This window comes from Myripristis murdjan, chromosome 14 (genome assembly GCF_902150065.1).
Source record: "Myripristis murdjan chromosome 14, fMyrMur1.1, whole genome shotgun sequence".
Lineage (NCBI taxonomy): Eukaryota > Metazoa > Chordata > Actinopteri > Holocentriformes > Holocentridae > Myripristis > Myripristis murdjan.
The window spans coordinates 32,685,333-32,698,406 of NC_043993.1; the positions used below are offsets into that span (position 1 = coordinate 32,685,333).

At 39.6% G+C, this 13,074-nt stretch overlaps 1 protein-coding gene across 1 annotated transcript; it reads right to left on the reverse strand.

Moving 5' to 3' along the window:
* Window positions 1-5,251: 5,251 nt before the first annotated feature.
* LOC115371843 (ATP-sensitive inward rectifier potassium channel 1-like) lies at window positions 5,252-8,751 on the reverse strand. The gene is made up of 2 exons (XM_030069407.1): window positions 8,737-8,751; window positions 5,252-7,143 (listed from the first exon to the last, which is right to left on the reverse strand). The coding sequence occupies exon 2, from the start codon at window positions 7,140-7,142 to the stop codon at window positions 5,997-5,999; it is 1,146 nt and encodes a 381-aa protein (XP_029925267.1). The 5' UTR covers window position 7,143; window positions 8,737-8,751; the 3' UTR covers window positions 5,252-5,996.
* Between the last annotated feature and the right edge of the window lie 4,323 nt (window positions 8,752-13,074).

Below are 13,074 nucleotides of genomic sequence, written 5' to 3' on the forward strand. Positions count from 1 at the left end.
ATTGGTAAAAATTAATGTGAAATATACAAAAAAATAAATAAATACTATCAGGGGACTACTGTTTTGATATGAAGGGAGATTGTGTACACCTGGAAATCACTGTGCACCAGCTGAATATGTTGCTCACCTGATGTAGTTTTTAAAAAAAATGGCCTGGCTACATCAGCATGATTGGTACTTTTTTTGCTTAAAAAATATATATATATACGTTATTATTATTTTGTGTGATTCCAGGTGCTAAGTATCGTGTTAGAATGGATTGTGTCTAGCTTTGTCCATAAATTTGCCCATAAATCCTAATCGTCTTAACCCTGAAAAGCCTGAACTGTCAAATAATTGCCAGAAAATTCTTATTCTTAGAAGCTAGAGTGTTTATTGACCTTTTTGACAGTTAAAAAAATAATAATAATAAAATAACACGTATCATGTGAAGTTTGTTTTGTATCGTATTTGATACATCTGGAGTTGGTGGTGATTTATTTACAGGATTTTTTTAAAACAAGAAAAATATACAGAACACAACTTTTTAAATACTTTTTTCCATATTGCACAATAATGTCATACATATTCTGTATCTGCCACACTGAAGCTACATCTCCCCTATATTACATCAAACTCACTTTTTCTAAATTGGCAAAAAAAAAAAAAAAAAAATCTCCACGAAAACCCCCAGGTGGGTCACAAATTGACGTGTGTCCATATTTGAAGTCTTAACTGATTGGCCTCTGGTGCTGCAGTGCACTGATAATCCAGCAGGGGGCCGAAGACATGCAGCAGATTAGATACATCGGGTTCTTCAGGAAAAAAAAATTTCATCGCACTGATCATGTAGAGATCTCGGAAAGCTCGCACATCAAATATGAAGTCACATATGTGCATTTTTTCGCCCGTAAAACGCAGTTTATATGCGTATCGTGGGATTTTTTAGAAAAATAAGAGCATCAGCAGCGGTTCAGTGTCGCTGGTTTGCTAGGACTTGGAGGGAATTTGTTGCGTTGGGATACAAGTGCCACAGCCAAAAGCGAGACGTCCGTGTTTGACTTGTCTTTCCCCGAGTCAGTGGTCTTTGTTGCCCTCCCCTGCAGAGGAGTAACGCTGACGACCCGGGTTCGTTTGAAAGGAGGCTGCTGCGGAGGGTCCTGTGCATGCTTAGCTTTTTCATCGGCATTGTACTAGTACAATCATGTGGAAATATTATGGATCAAGAATTTCAGTGGAATAACATCTCCTCTCGCTACAGTATACTGTATATCTTGCGAAACACTCAACAACATTCAAGTGACCTTACAAAACATGTTTACACGTGGAATAATTACCATTTTCTTCCCATACGAAAGCAGGAGTTCTCAATAAAAAAAAAAAAAATACATTTGCCACTCTTGACTGAGTTTGTTGTCATGTTATTTTTTATTTATTTTTTTTATTTTATTTTTTTTTTTTTTCCTGAGCTGAAGGTCGGACAGTTGAGCTTACAGTGGAATAGCGGGTGCTGGATTTCCAGTTTTGAGTTCTATTTTTCTCTGCTGTTGTGTCACCAAATAATGTTGGTGGTGAAAGTTTACAGCAGCTGGGTCAAATAACCGAGGTGCAAAACGAGACTCAGCCCTTTTTCTCACAATGACGGTTTGATATTTTAGTTAAACTCTGAAACCCACGGGCCCAGAGGCTTTTCAAAAATACTCTATGATACTCTTGGAAAGTACAGTCTAATACAAGTAAGAATGATATAAATTACATATATATAATTAGAATTAGAAATACTTTATTGATCCCTGAGGGGAAATTGGTTGATTGGTTGGAAATCAGTTGCTCAGATATGTGGATTAGAAATTTGTATTAAAGAAAATTGAATTTATCCTACAACAAGATGTTACATCAGTAAATACAGAAATATAAATTGAGCATATGTATAAAATACTAATTAGTGATAACTAATGTGTGTGTGTATGTGTGTGGATATATAGATAGATGTTACAGTACATGTAAGAAAAAGTCAAAGGAAAGTTAAAAAAGCCTTCATAAAAATGACAGAAAAGGTACTTAAGAATGATATAACAAATTTTAAACATCAAAAAAAAAAAAAAAAAAAAAAAAAAAAAAAAAAAAAAAATATATATATATATATATATATATATATATATATATATATATATATATATATATATATATAGTGTAAAGGACAGTAGTTTGACCAAAAAAAAAAAAAAAAAAAAAACCTTTTTACTGTCCTAGGCAGTTTTTTTTTTTTTTTTAAATTAATATTATTGAAAGAAATGAAGGGAATTTAACAGGTTTGAAAGGGTTAATTTGCAAACAGGACCTGCTTATTCTTGTGTCTTTGGGGTATTTTCAGTTTCACCATCAAGGCCCAGACTATGCACAGTATTTCGTAAATAACAAAAAACAATAAAAAAAAAAAAAAAAAAAAAAGGAGAGGGTAATGCTGATGAATTATTCAGTACTTTGACCATGTTTTCAAAAATGTTAAGATATGTATTTAACATACTAACTTTAATTTTGATAGGATGAGGGGACTTTTTGCCTGTTAACCCATGGAGTCTCGGTATAATGGTGTAAAGTGACACTCGGCCCATGAAGGTCTCACAAACACAGTGCTGCTTTTCTGTTTGTTGCTCAGCTGCAGTGAAATATGTGTGTCCGGTCACGGTGACCAGCTGATGGCCCACCAGCTGCTATCAGGGACCGCCTGAACATGGGCCCGGGCCCGAGCTTTCCCCTTCATTTGCCTCATTGCTGTGAGACAGGGAATGGAGCGGGACTCTTATCAGTGCTAAAACCACTGGTTATGCATAAATTTCCATAAACTGCTGCACTTCCTGCTCAACCTCCCCGTTTCTGCCCAGCCTCTTCTCTCTGTCTGCTGCTTCAGCCTCGTGGTGGCAATCCCTCCCAACACTTCTCCTCATTGTTATGCAGATGAAACCCGGTTACACATGCTCTGTAAATCCAAAGGAAATGAAAACCATTTTGGGAAGTCTGTCTCACTGGAAAAAAAAAATGTATAGGCTAGAGGATGTCAGAAATCTTTCACCAACTAAATGAAAACAAGTCAGGGGTCTTACTGGGCTGTCTGAAACGCTCGAGGTCTGAGAGGAGCAGCTTGACAGTGTCACTGATAATGTGAGAGCATGGAGAGATATGCTGCTGTTTTACAAGGTGCAATCTATCATTCCAAAATAAAAGCGGTGGATGGCTGCTTTATGAGCTGCCTGCTGCTGTCACCAAGCTGAAGGGCGCCGGGGAAAAGGTGCACACACCAAAAATCTTTGGGCTGATTGATAACACACCTGAGAATGAAGTCAAGCAGAAATGCTGGCAGAATCAGGACAGTTTGGGGGGGAAAATACATTTTTTATATTACTGAAGTAATTTAATGCACACACCATTCTCATCAGTCTGTGATTATGTGTAAACTGAAATATCTTTAAAATTGGTTTTTGGAAAAGGCTTTCAATACATGTGTAGGGGCAGCACTCTGGCGCCCTCTATTGACTTCACTGATTTTATTATTCTCATTCATGCTGGCAGTGCTGCAACTGCTGCTGCTACAGTTAATAATACAAACAGCAGGGGGGTCAGCACACCTGAAGCCCTTTGAAATGATATTACATATGTTTATATTACCAGGAATTTCAGGTGTTAACTAATATTTACTATTTCTGCTAACTCAGTTATAGAGCTTTGAGTACTTTGCATGCAGTTCTGCTGTGTTGTGTTTGTAGTATTTGAGTCATACTGATTTTTACAGAAGACGTGCATTCATGTTTCTTCCCATTAAACTCAATGTGCCAATCCTATTCTCATAAGTTACATATATATAAGCACTACAGAGGATACCATGATGCATACACAAACATATTTTTTCAGGAAATGCTGGCAAATTTGACTAATGTAGCTCCCAGTCTGTTGGTGAAACAACAGGCGGTATGGCATTTTTTCCCTTCATGCTCAATACTTTTTAAGATTCTTTGCTTGCATTACAAGTGCCAATTTTTTTTAGCCAACAGTGCTACAGCCAACAGTGTCAGCACAGGGTTTTCAGGTCCATGATGCAGTCAGCCAAGGTTATTGCTGTTAACGAAAACTCACAAAATAATGAAAAATAGTTGTGGAAAAAACAGTTTGTGAAGTGAAATAAAAATGAAAATGAGACTTCATGAAAAAAAACCCACACAACCCAGCACTCTACTTTTGTGCAGTTTTGTCTCAACATTAAAGAGTAACTCAACACTAAAACGCCCAAGGCCAAAAAACATCTGCTGCACTGCCCTCTAGGGGCTGAAACGTTCAACATGTTGCACCTCTGGCTCTGTGAGGCCCAGTCACTGATGCAGCTGTGACAACTTTGCCATCAACAGCTGCTAAAAACACCTGCCGCCACATCCCTGATCGATTGGGTGCGGCCCGTTCAGCAGACTTTTCCTGCTTGTCTCGAGTCTTTAGCGGCTTTCTGCTCTCCAGGTAGCAAGTAAACAGTTTAGAGCCGAGGACAGCACTTTGTAAGATACAGGAACTAAGTTGCTTCATTCAGACAATTTGTTTAATTTTAATATTCAGTCAAATTCTTCATCATGCACCAATGTCTGCCCGTAGCAAAGGATGACCACATGACTTACTGTCTTGATATATTTTGTTTATGGAGGAGTAACCCTGATAAAGCATTTTCATTTCGTGGTCTCTTATTTCATTTGAGGACTCGAGGCAAGAAAAGCTCTTAAATCATTTTCATGCATGTTTTTCTCAGCACACACCGTTACTAAAGGTAGTTTTCATGCAATACTTTGAATCACACCGGGAGTTAAATTCTCCTTTATGGTGAGAGCATCAGATGAACAGAATTTGTTCTGTCAAGCATTGCTGGAGAATACCACACTACCTCATATCTGTGTCACACTGCAGGAGAACCGCTCAGTAAAACTGACCCCATTAAATTGCACAAAAAATGGACACTATTAAGGTGCATGTACTCATTCTGCCCTCATAATTAAGGTTGATGCCCTATTTAAAATATGCTGTCCGTTAATGTCTTTCATTTCATGTATATTTATTCTGTATGCAGAACATCTGTAAATGAGTACATCATTGAATCAATGAATGCATGTATGGATTGCTGACACTTTGAAATCAATTCCTGCCGTATTCATCATTTGAAAAACCTGACACTTGATAATAAATAATAACCATGTAACAGTTGAACCACCAATAACCCACAAAGAAGGATAAGTCGGTGTATTGTGGAAAAAAGTGTTTATTCTAACTAAGGATGTCCCTTTCCCTGAGAAAAAGTCATACTGTACACAATATGATCTACAAAATGTAGACTGGTCACAATAACAGCCTATGCAGTTAGCAGCTATGTTCACAGTTTCCTAATTATCAAGGCATAAAAGATCTGTCAACATGACAAATACAAAATCATACATTTAGTATTTTTAGTAGGAAAAGTGAGAAAACTCAAAAGGTCTGTCCTACTTGTATTTTCCCCCGGCCCTTGTAACCCATACTATTTGACAAGGAGTACACACAGTACTATGCCTTTTATTTTCTACTTGTCGACGTTTCTCAGCCTCAGTCCCAAAGGTGCTTTGATTGTAATGAGCCGCTGAGCAACAGCGTAACCTCAGCTGGTATCTGGGAATACCTGGGAGCTCTGTTCAAACAGTTGGAGAATTTTGAATCTTTCGTCTCTTCAAGGCAAAATAGTCCATAGCACTCATTTGTTCAATCAATGAGCATGAAAGGCCTTGAAACAGTGATGCATATTTTGCCATCGAGTGCCAAAAACTTCACCTAAATCTTCAGAACTTGATTCTACACCACTGTGTCACCATTTTCTCTCACAAATACTGACAGTCTGACAGTGACAGTCTGTACATAAGGAGGTGATGAGCCCATATCTGTTTTTAAAATATCTCCCGCACCCTGACTGACTGTGCTTCCGAACAGAACACACTTTGTGCTCTTGTTCTGCTTTGTCACATTTTAGTGATATCCACGGCGTCATGAATGTCAATCACTTGGAACCCGGGATTGTCAATGCCCAGCTTCCAGTGATTGTGGTTTTGCTGGTTGTGTCTGTTATGGTTTCGCTGGTCTACGTCTGTCTCAAAGCAGTGGGCACAGTGGGGCGTCGTGACCCGGACACTTCTGGAGAAGTTGGAGAAATCCACCCGGTATTTGCCAGTCTTGGTGCGGGAGATGATGGGCAGGAAGCTGTATCCCCACTGGATCTCCTGTGGGATGTAGGAAGTTCGGACTTGACACGCAGAGCTGGTGGACTCAGCCGTCCCGTCCAAGAAGACCACCAGTTCAAAGTCCTGTTGGGGAAGGGTGTCTGCTGACAGCTCATAAAACGGGCTTGACCTGTTAATCACATGGTAGAGGGTCAGTGGGCACACAAAAAACAAGTTGTCCTTTCCAGCATCAACCATAAAGTCAATGTCCACTTGGTCCAGAATTATGGTCTCTCCATCTGGCGTGGTTGTCGTCCTAAGCAGCTTGCCATAGATCTGGCTCCCTATTAACAAGGTTTTGCGAAGGTTGGCCACTCTAATCAGAAGACAGAGGCTACCTTTCTTCAAGCAGATAACAGCTGTATTGCTGAAGGTGACCGTCTTTGCCCTTTTCTTTGGTAGGGAAATCTTGGCCAAGATGACCCCGCACATAAAACAATTGATGAAGACTCCAATGAGAGACTGGATAATAATAAGGGCCACGGTGCCAGCACAGTGCCCAGTCAGCGCCCTCCCGCCATACCCAATGGTCGTCTGGGTCTCCAAAGAGTAGAGGAAAGCTGTCGTGAGGCCGTTAACATTGTCTATACACTGGACGTGTCCATCTGTGCGGTTCTGTTCTGTCAGGTCGCCGTTGCTCTTTGCAATCCAGTACCACAGCAGGCTGAAAATGAACCAGCTTCCTGTGAACGAGGCCACGAAGAGGAGAAGCACGAAACGCCAGCGGATTTCCACAAAGGTGGTCCAGAAGTCCACCACAAAGGCAAAGTGGTTGCTGTACTCTATGTTGCCAAACTCAATGTTGCAGCGCCCATCTTTGGTGACCAAGCGGGTCTTGCGGTTTCGGTGCCCAGCTGGCTGGATGTGACTCTGGATCAGCTGGAACATCCTGAGGAACCGAGGGGAAACCAGAGCTTTATGAACATGTTTCAAGCTCACATCAATAAGTCATGCTAATGCAGAGCCAGCTGGGGGTTTACACAAGTCTAGCAAGTGGGATTGACTGATTATTTGATTGCTGGAGTTAAATTATATCCTGGTATACAGTGCTAAAATGTTATGGAGGCTGATTTGCAGGGAAATGATAACGTCTGCACAGACTTTGGTAGAAATATTGCGATGGTCATGTGATGGTCATGTATTATGATGCTTCTCAAATCTGACACATGAATAACTGTGCAAATATATCCTATAGTCAGACTCAGTCATGGGGGATGTTTCACAAAATATTTTCCAAAATTAAAAAGTTGAATATCTGTGAAAAAGACAGCGCTATATCCTTGTGATCTAGATTTCTATAAAACAAAACTTTAATGTTAGGTGTAAGAATTCACTCTTTCAGGCATGCATGCTGGTGATTGTTAATGGTATGTTTTTAGAGGATATTTCATAACATTTTGTAAAATTATCTGGCTGAGCTGCTTTTGTGAAATACCCCTCTGGTCTCTGCTCTTTTCTTATTCATCATTAGACTAGAAACAGGGCAGGCCTAGGCCAGCATAGGACCAGTTTATTATTTACAGCTTTTTTTTTTTGGTTATTTATACTACCTGAAGTATTAACCAAAGCTTTATTTATTTTACTAATTTATATTGGATTTGATGGGGAATATCGGCAAATATTTGTATATGACGTCACAGGGTTGAGTTACCAAAATGTGATTAGATTTTTGCATGCAACCTTACATAACAGCTCCAGCTTAGACTCCAGGTTTTCTGAATTCGTTCTCTGAGGAAAAGCTGCTGAAATTTAAGAGACAGAAACAGAGACAGAGCTTGTTTTGCAACGATGGATACGAGGCATTGACGCACTTTTTATAATCACATTTTTAACAATTTTCTCAGATTGACAAGTTATACTTAAAAACTAACATTTCCTATGTTCAGAAAAGTATTGTTTTCTTCTTAAAGCTCATCATTTATGTGTCTTCTTGTCTTTTTGGGTGCCAGTAATTCTGGAGTGTGCTGCTTCTTTTGCAAAAGTTCCCAAAAGTTCACCTCTTTTATTGAATATTGATACTGAATACGTTTTTTAATTATTATTTGTACTGTGTTGTATGTACTGTCTTGGTAAATGTTTAAAGAAATAGCCTTTCACTGGGGCTTGAGTATACTTCTCTTTGAGTTATGCTGGCTCTTTGTATGTCTCTGTTATGTATTTGACAAGGCTGCTACTGTATGCTCTGCTGTAAAACACAGTGGGAAAACTAGCGAGAGTAACGTCCATGCAATTTATAATCTCTAAATCTTTAAATAGCTTAAGCAACTTTTCCCAAAGCAGCTGTTCAACACAAGCTCTTAAGTAAAAACAAGAACACATTTACATTTGTATTAGAGTCAGCTGCACTCATGAAAATGAGCAGCACTGCACCTCAAAGATATCTCAAAAAACTAGACACATTTAAATGCTACAACTACAAGTCTAATGGGGAAAAAAATCATCACATACCAAATTCTGCAGAAACCAATAAATAAGATCTTACCTGCTAAGTGAGACCATGGGCTCAAAAGTGCAGACTGGATCTCTGCTGGAACTTCAGACTCCTTTCTTCTTGCAAGTGGCCATGAAGGCGTTGGAAAGATTTTAATCCACAGTGAAATTTCCTAATCCCAGCCACATGCCACCATGTACACTGGCCTCATACAGACAGAGGAGCCAGCTTGAAAGCTCCCAGTGGGCGTCAGTTTTCCAGCAGTACTAGGCACTCTTCAACACCCCACCAAAGAACCCCGCTCTCTAATACAGCCAGCGACTCCAGTAACACTTGGTGCATGGTTGGCTGTGGTTCTCACCAGTGTAAGCTATAGAATAGAGTTGTCCCTCAACAGTATGAGGAGGACCCTCCAGGAGCGGAATATTCCAGATTCAATGGTCCAACAGTTTGGCCCTCAGTACTATTGTGCAGGCAGAAGGTGCATCTATTGAGGGGGGCCAACGTGGCCAGTGCAGCACCCATGCTGTTTTTGTTTTCAACCCCTCAGAACATTTGGGATTTGTGTTGGGCCTCACAAAGAAATCCCTCAATTGCATTTCCCTTGGTCCCCCTCCCCCCGTCGAACCTGCAAGGCTGCTTAACATTTGCATCAAAATGAAGAGCTGCAGGGACAGAGTGTCTTTTGCCACATTCTGCCGGCGAAAACCGGCTGTGAAAGGACATTTTTCATATTAGCGGGATGCATTTTCATATCTGTTGTATGAGCAAGAGGGAGTTTTTGAAAGGACCAGTGTCCTCTGTAACAGACACAGATGCCATGAGGCGGATGTCAGGCATTGGAAACAGGGAAAGGTTCAAGATGCTGTGTTGCTGTATTGATTCAACTGTAGCAGCACTGGAGGAATCTTACAGACGATTAGGCTCTGAGCATTTTCTGTCATCTGAAGCCGCCAATCATGTGTAATGTAATCCTCATCAGTAAGCACATGGAATATGAGCTCTGCATTGATTGTTTGGAGCACTGGCAGTTCAGTGTGTAGGATGACATTCAGTGATATCTGCAGCAAAGCACCCTGCAGACACATAATTTTGCACCTCTCCTCTTCTTGGCCTTGAACTGTGCTGGAGATGTTGCCTTTTCATGCCCTTTGACATATGTAAGTGTATTCAAAATTAACTTTGTAGCACCATAAAATGGAGTTGATGTGTCAGTGTGTATGATTATCATCCACGATATGATTTGACATTGTTTTTCCAGTGCTGTGTCTACTTTGTTTTACCACCACTGGCAGCTGGAGGAGCCAAGGCAGTTTTCAATGCCCAGTACAATCAGTCAGCTGGGAGCAGCTGGAGATTTGCGCCTTGCTCATTTGCACATCTGTGGTAGCTGTTCTCATATTGTCCCACAAAAGAATCAAACAAGGCCCCCCCCTGTTACCGCCTTCTTCCTCTAACAGCTTTCTTTTTCTGCCCTGGACAAACATAAAGCAAATTTTGTATTTACAATGAACAGCCTATTTTTCTCTAGCAGTGTATCCAAACATGTACAAATTTTTCACTATGTAGTTTTGAAAAATAATGATAAATGATCATCTGGTATCAACCGGTCAGACCTTTGCAGATTGCTTTTTTGTATTGTTCATTCAGGATCCCAGAAAAAAAGGCAAGATTATCTTTCTCGCGGTTCTTTAGCCGATGCACTGAGGCATGATGGTTAAAATGCTCACTCCATATGGCACTGGAATGAATGAAAATAGTAATGCAACTATAATGTTATCTCTATAGATACTACTAATATAATGTAATAAAAGTATCCATAGTAACTTAATAGTGTGAGACTAGTGCTGTATTTTATTCATATATTTTGTATACTTACGCATTTTACAACACTTAAAGCAGGGCTCCAGAGCAAAACTATAATCGCAACTGCAATGCAAATAAGTAATAATTTCAGGAGATGCTTTATTGTTTTATTTATTGTATATTCATTTTGTTGCCTTGAGTAATGTTTGCTTCAGTTTGTATACCCTCTAGTAACGTTACAAACATACACAAAATCTGTCTCCTTACTGTTTTGTTTTGTTTATTTTAATTTAATATCACTATAAGTTAAATTTACAGTGGATTTTTTGCTTTGAAATGTACTAACATGCCTTGGCAAAATTGGTTCTCTTACATTTGTGACAATATGAATGTGTTCATTTACACAAATCCTTACTAACCCTTTTACAACATAGCAACATAGTACAGTATAGCGGTGAATTGTTTTCAGGTGGATTTTTTTTTCCATTAATGAGTTGATCCATAGCACAAAATATAGGGAAGCCCTCTGTTTTTCAAGTCCTGGGCATGATTTGTTGGTTAGTATGCATGTGTACCTATCAAATTTTAGTTTTTTGGAGCCACGCTGCCTTAGCATTTGGCTGCAGGAAGTTCATGGCTCAGGATGTGGACGTGGCCTCTCTTACCCAGCCTGATCTGGGGAGGGGATTTCAGAAACCCCTCTTTAGATGCATTAGGAAACCACACAGACAGTTTATGTGATGATATGGTTCAACAGTGGCCAACTATGCAACATGGTTTTCAGTTGGAAGAGTATCCTAAATAAGGATTTTGTAATTTGAGAAGAGCAGATTGGACCGATCTGGCTGTTTTACGGTTACTCTTCTCAAGTTTCGAAGTTCTCTCTGTGATCAGAGACCATCGAAAACACAAAACGTTCCACCAGGCAATCTTCTGCCCTTTGACTGACCTGTAAACATCAGCGGTCCTTTTAGACAGATTTACTGTATTTAAGTCATCTATAGTAATGGGGTTATATTGACTGAATGAGCAGTTGTGGCTGCAGGGCTTCAGTGTAGTGAAGGGCTTGAAGTGGTTAAAGTGAAGCAAAAAAATGCATGAGAGGAGCTATCATTCAGGTCTTTAGCTCTGGCTTGTCATAGATAAGCTGTTTAAATAACTGATTTATCTCAGAAATCCACCACACATCCTGCATTTTGAAGGGCATTATCACCATAAGGGTAACAGGATCTTCGGGGTTAAATTGTAGTCTTGTTCTCCATATGCCGCTGGAGTCCACCCAGCTTGACGTAAATGATTTCTCAAGGATCAAGCTCCACATCTTTCCTTGGCTTATTTTTAAAAATGTTTACTTTCTGCCAGCCTCAAGACCTGCCAGACACTTCAGCAGCTGTCATCATTTTGTGAACAACATACTCATGAGGATGGTTTTACCTATGAATGAACAAATCCACTCAACTCTCCCTGTTTAAATGTTATCCTTAAAAACTCAGGATCCTGATCTGGTATCTGGATTGGTGGCAGTAGGTGTTGTTATTTTTTAATGTGTATGTGTGTGTGTGCGTGTGTGTGCATGCTCATGTACACCTCACAAGGGACATTGTTTCAGGAAGCCTTAACCATTACTGTGACTTTTCTAGCCTAATTCTTGATATATATTTGCAATTACAGTTTAAATTTAACAGAATGGCTATTAGACTAAATACATACTTTGTGTAGGCCTGTTCTTTCACTGGATGTGGCCATTATGCATTTTAATCATGTTTATTTCTCAGAACACATTAACTTTGCATTGCATTCTGTGACCGTAGCAGCTGAGCACAGTGCAGTTACTGAAGGCTGATTTCCTCAGTCACATGACCTGCTCCACTCCCAGGTAACACCAAACATCTATGGTAAAAAAAAGAAAAAAAAAAAACAATATATCTGTAGTCATGTCTCCTGTATAAAATATTTAGTCACAGAGGTGGCTTGGTCTGAGGTGTATTTTCAGCAGCTCGGACGCTACTGAATGATCACAGAAATATTAAAGGAATATTATAGGATTACTACAGGTAGTAGTGTGTCTCTATAACACAATTCTATAGAGTATACAATATAGTATAAAATCGAGTATTTATAGTATATAGTTTAGAGAATATTATAGATCCAAGACGAAACTGACAGAAGGGTGGGACTTAGAGAAAAAAGTGCAATTACAAATGCATCTGCTGCCTCAGCACCACAGACAGCATCATGGATTTATCAATACAGAGCACAGTGAGGCTGGTGATATTTCAGAGCCGTGATCGGGGCCATAGATTATAACTTCCATAAACCTCAGTCTGATAATGGATCAATGAATCAGGCAGACTAGACTAACATATTCAACTCAACAACCACTCTGCCCCTGCTCTCTCTCTACTACTAGGGGATGCAAAGGGTGATGGCAGGTCAGCAAGGGGGATGCATGTTGGTCATTTTGCTCCTCCCTCAAATCACCTACTGATTGGCGGTGTCCATTTTAAATACTTGTCTTGATGCAAATTTCAAATCCTCAGATTGAGTGCCATCCAAAACGAGCATTACATTAATTGCAGTTGA

Bases quoted from the DNA above. Each gene is read 5' to 3' on its own strand.
- LOC115371843 (XM_030069407.1), bottom strand. From the start codon at position 7,142: ATGTTCCAGCTGATCCAGAGTCACATCCAGCCAGCTGGGCACCGAAAC.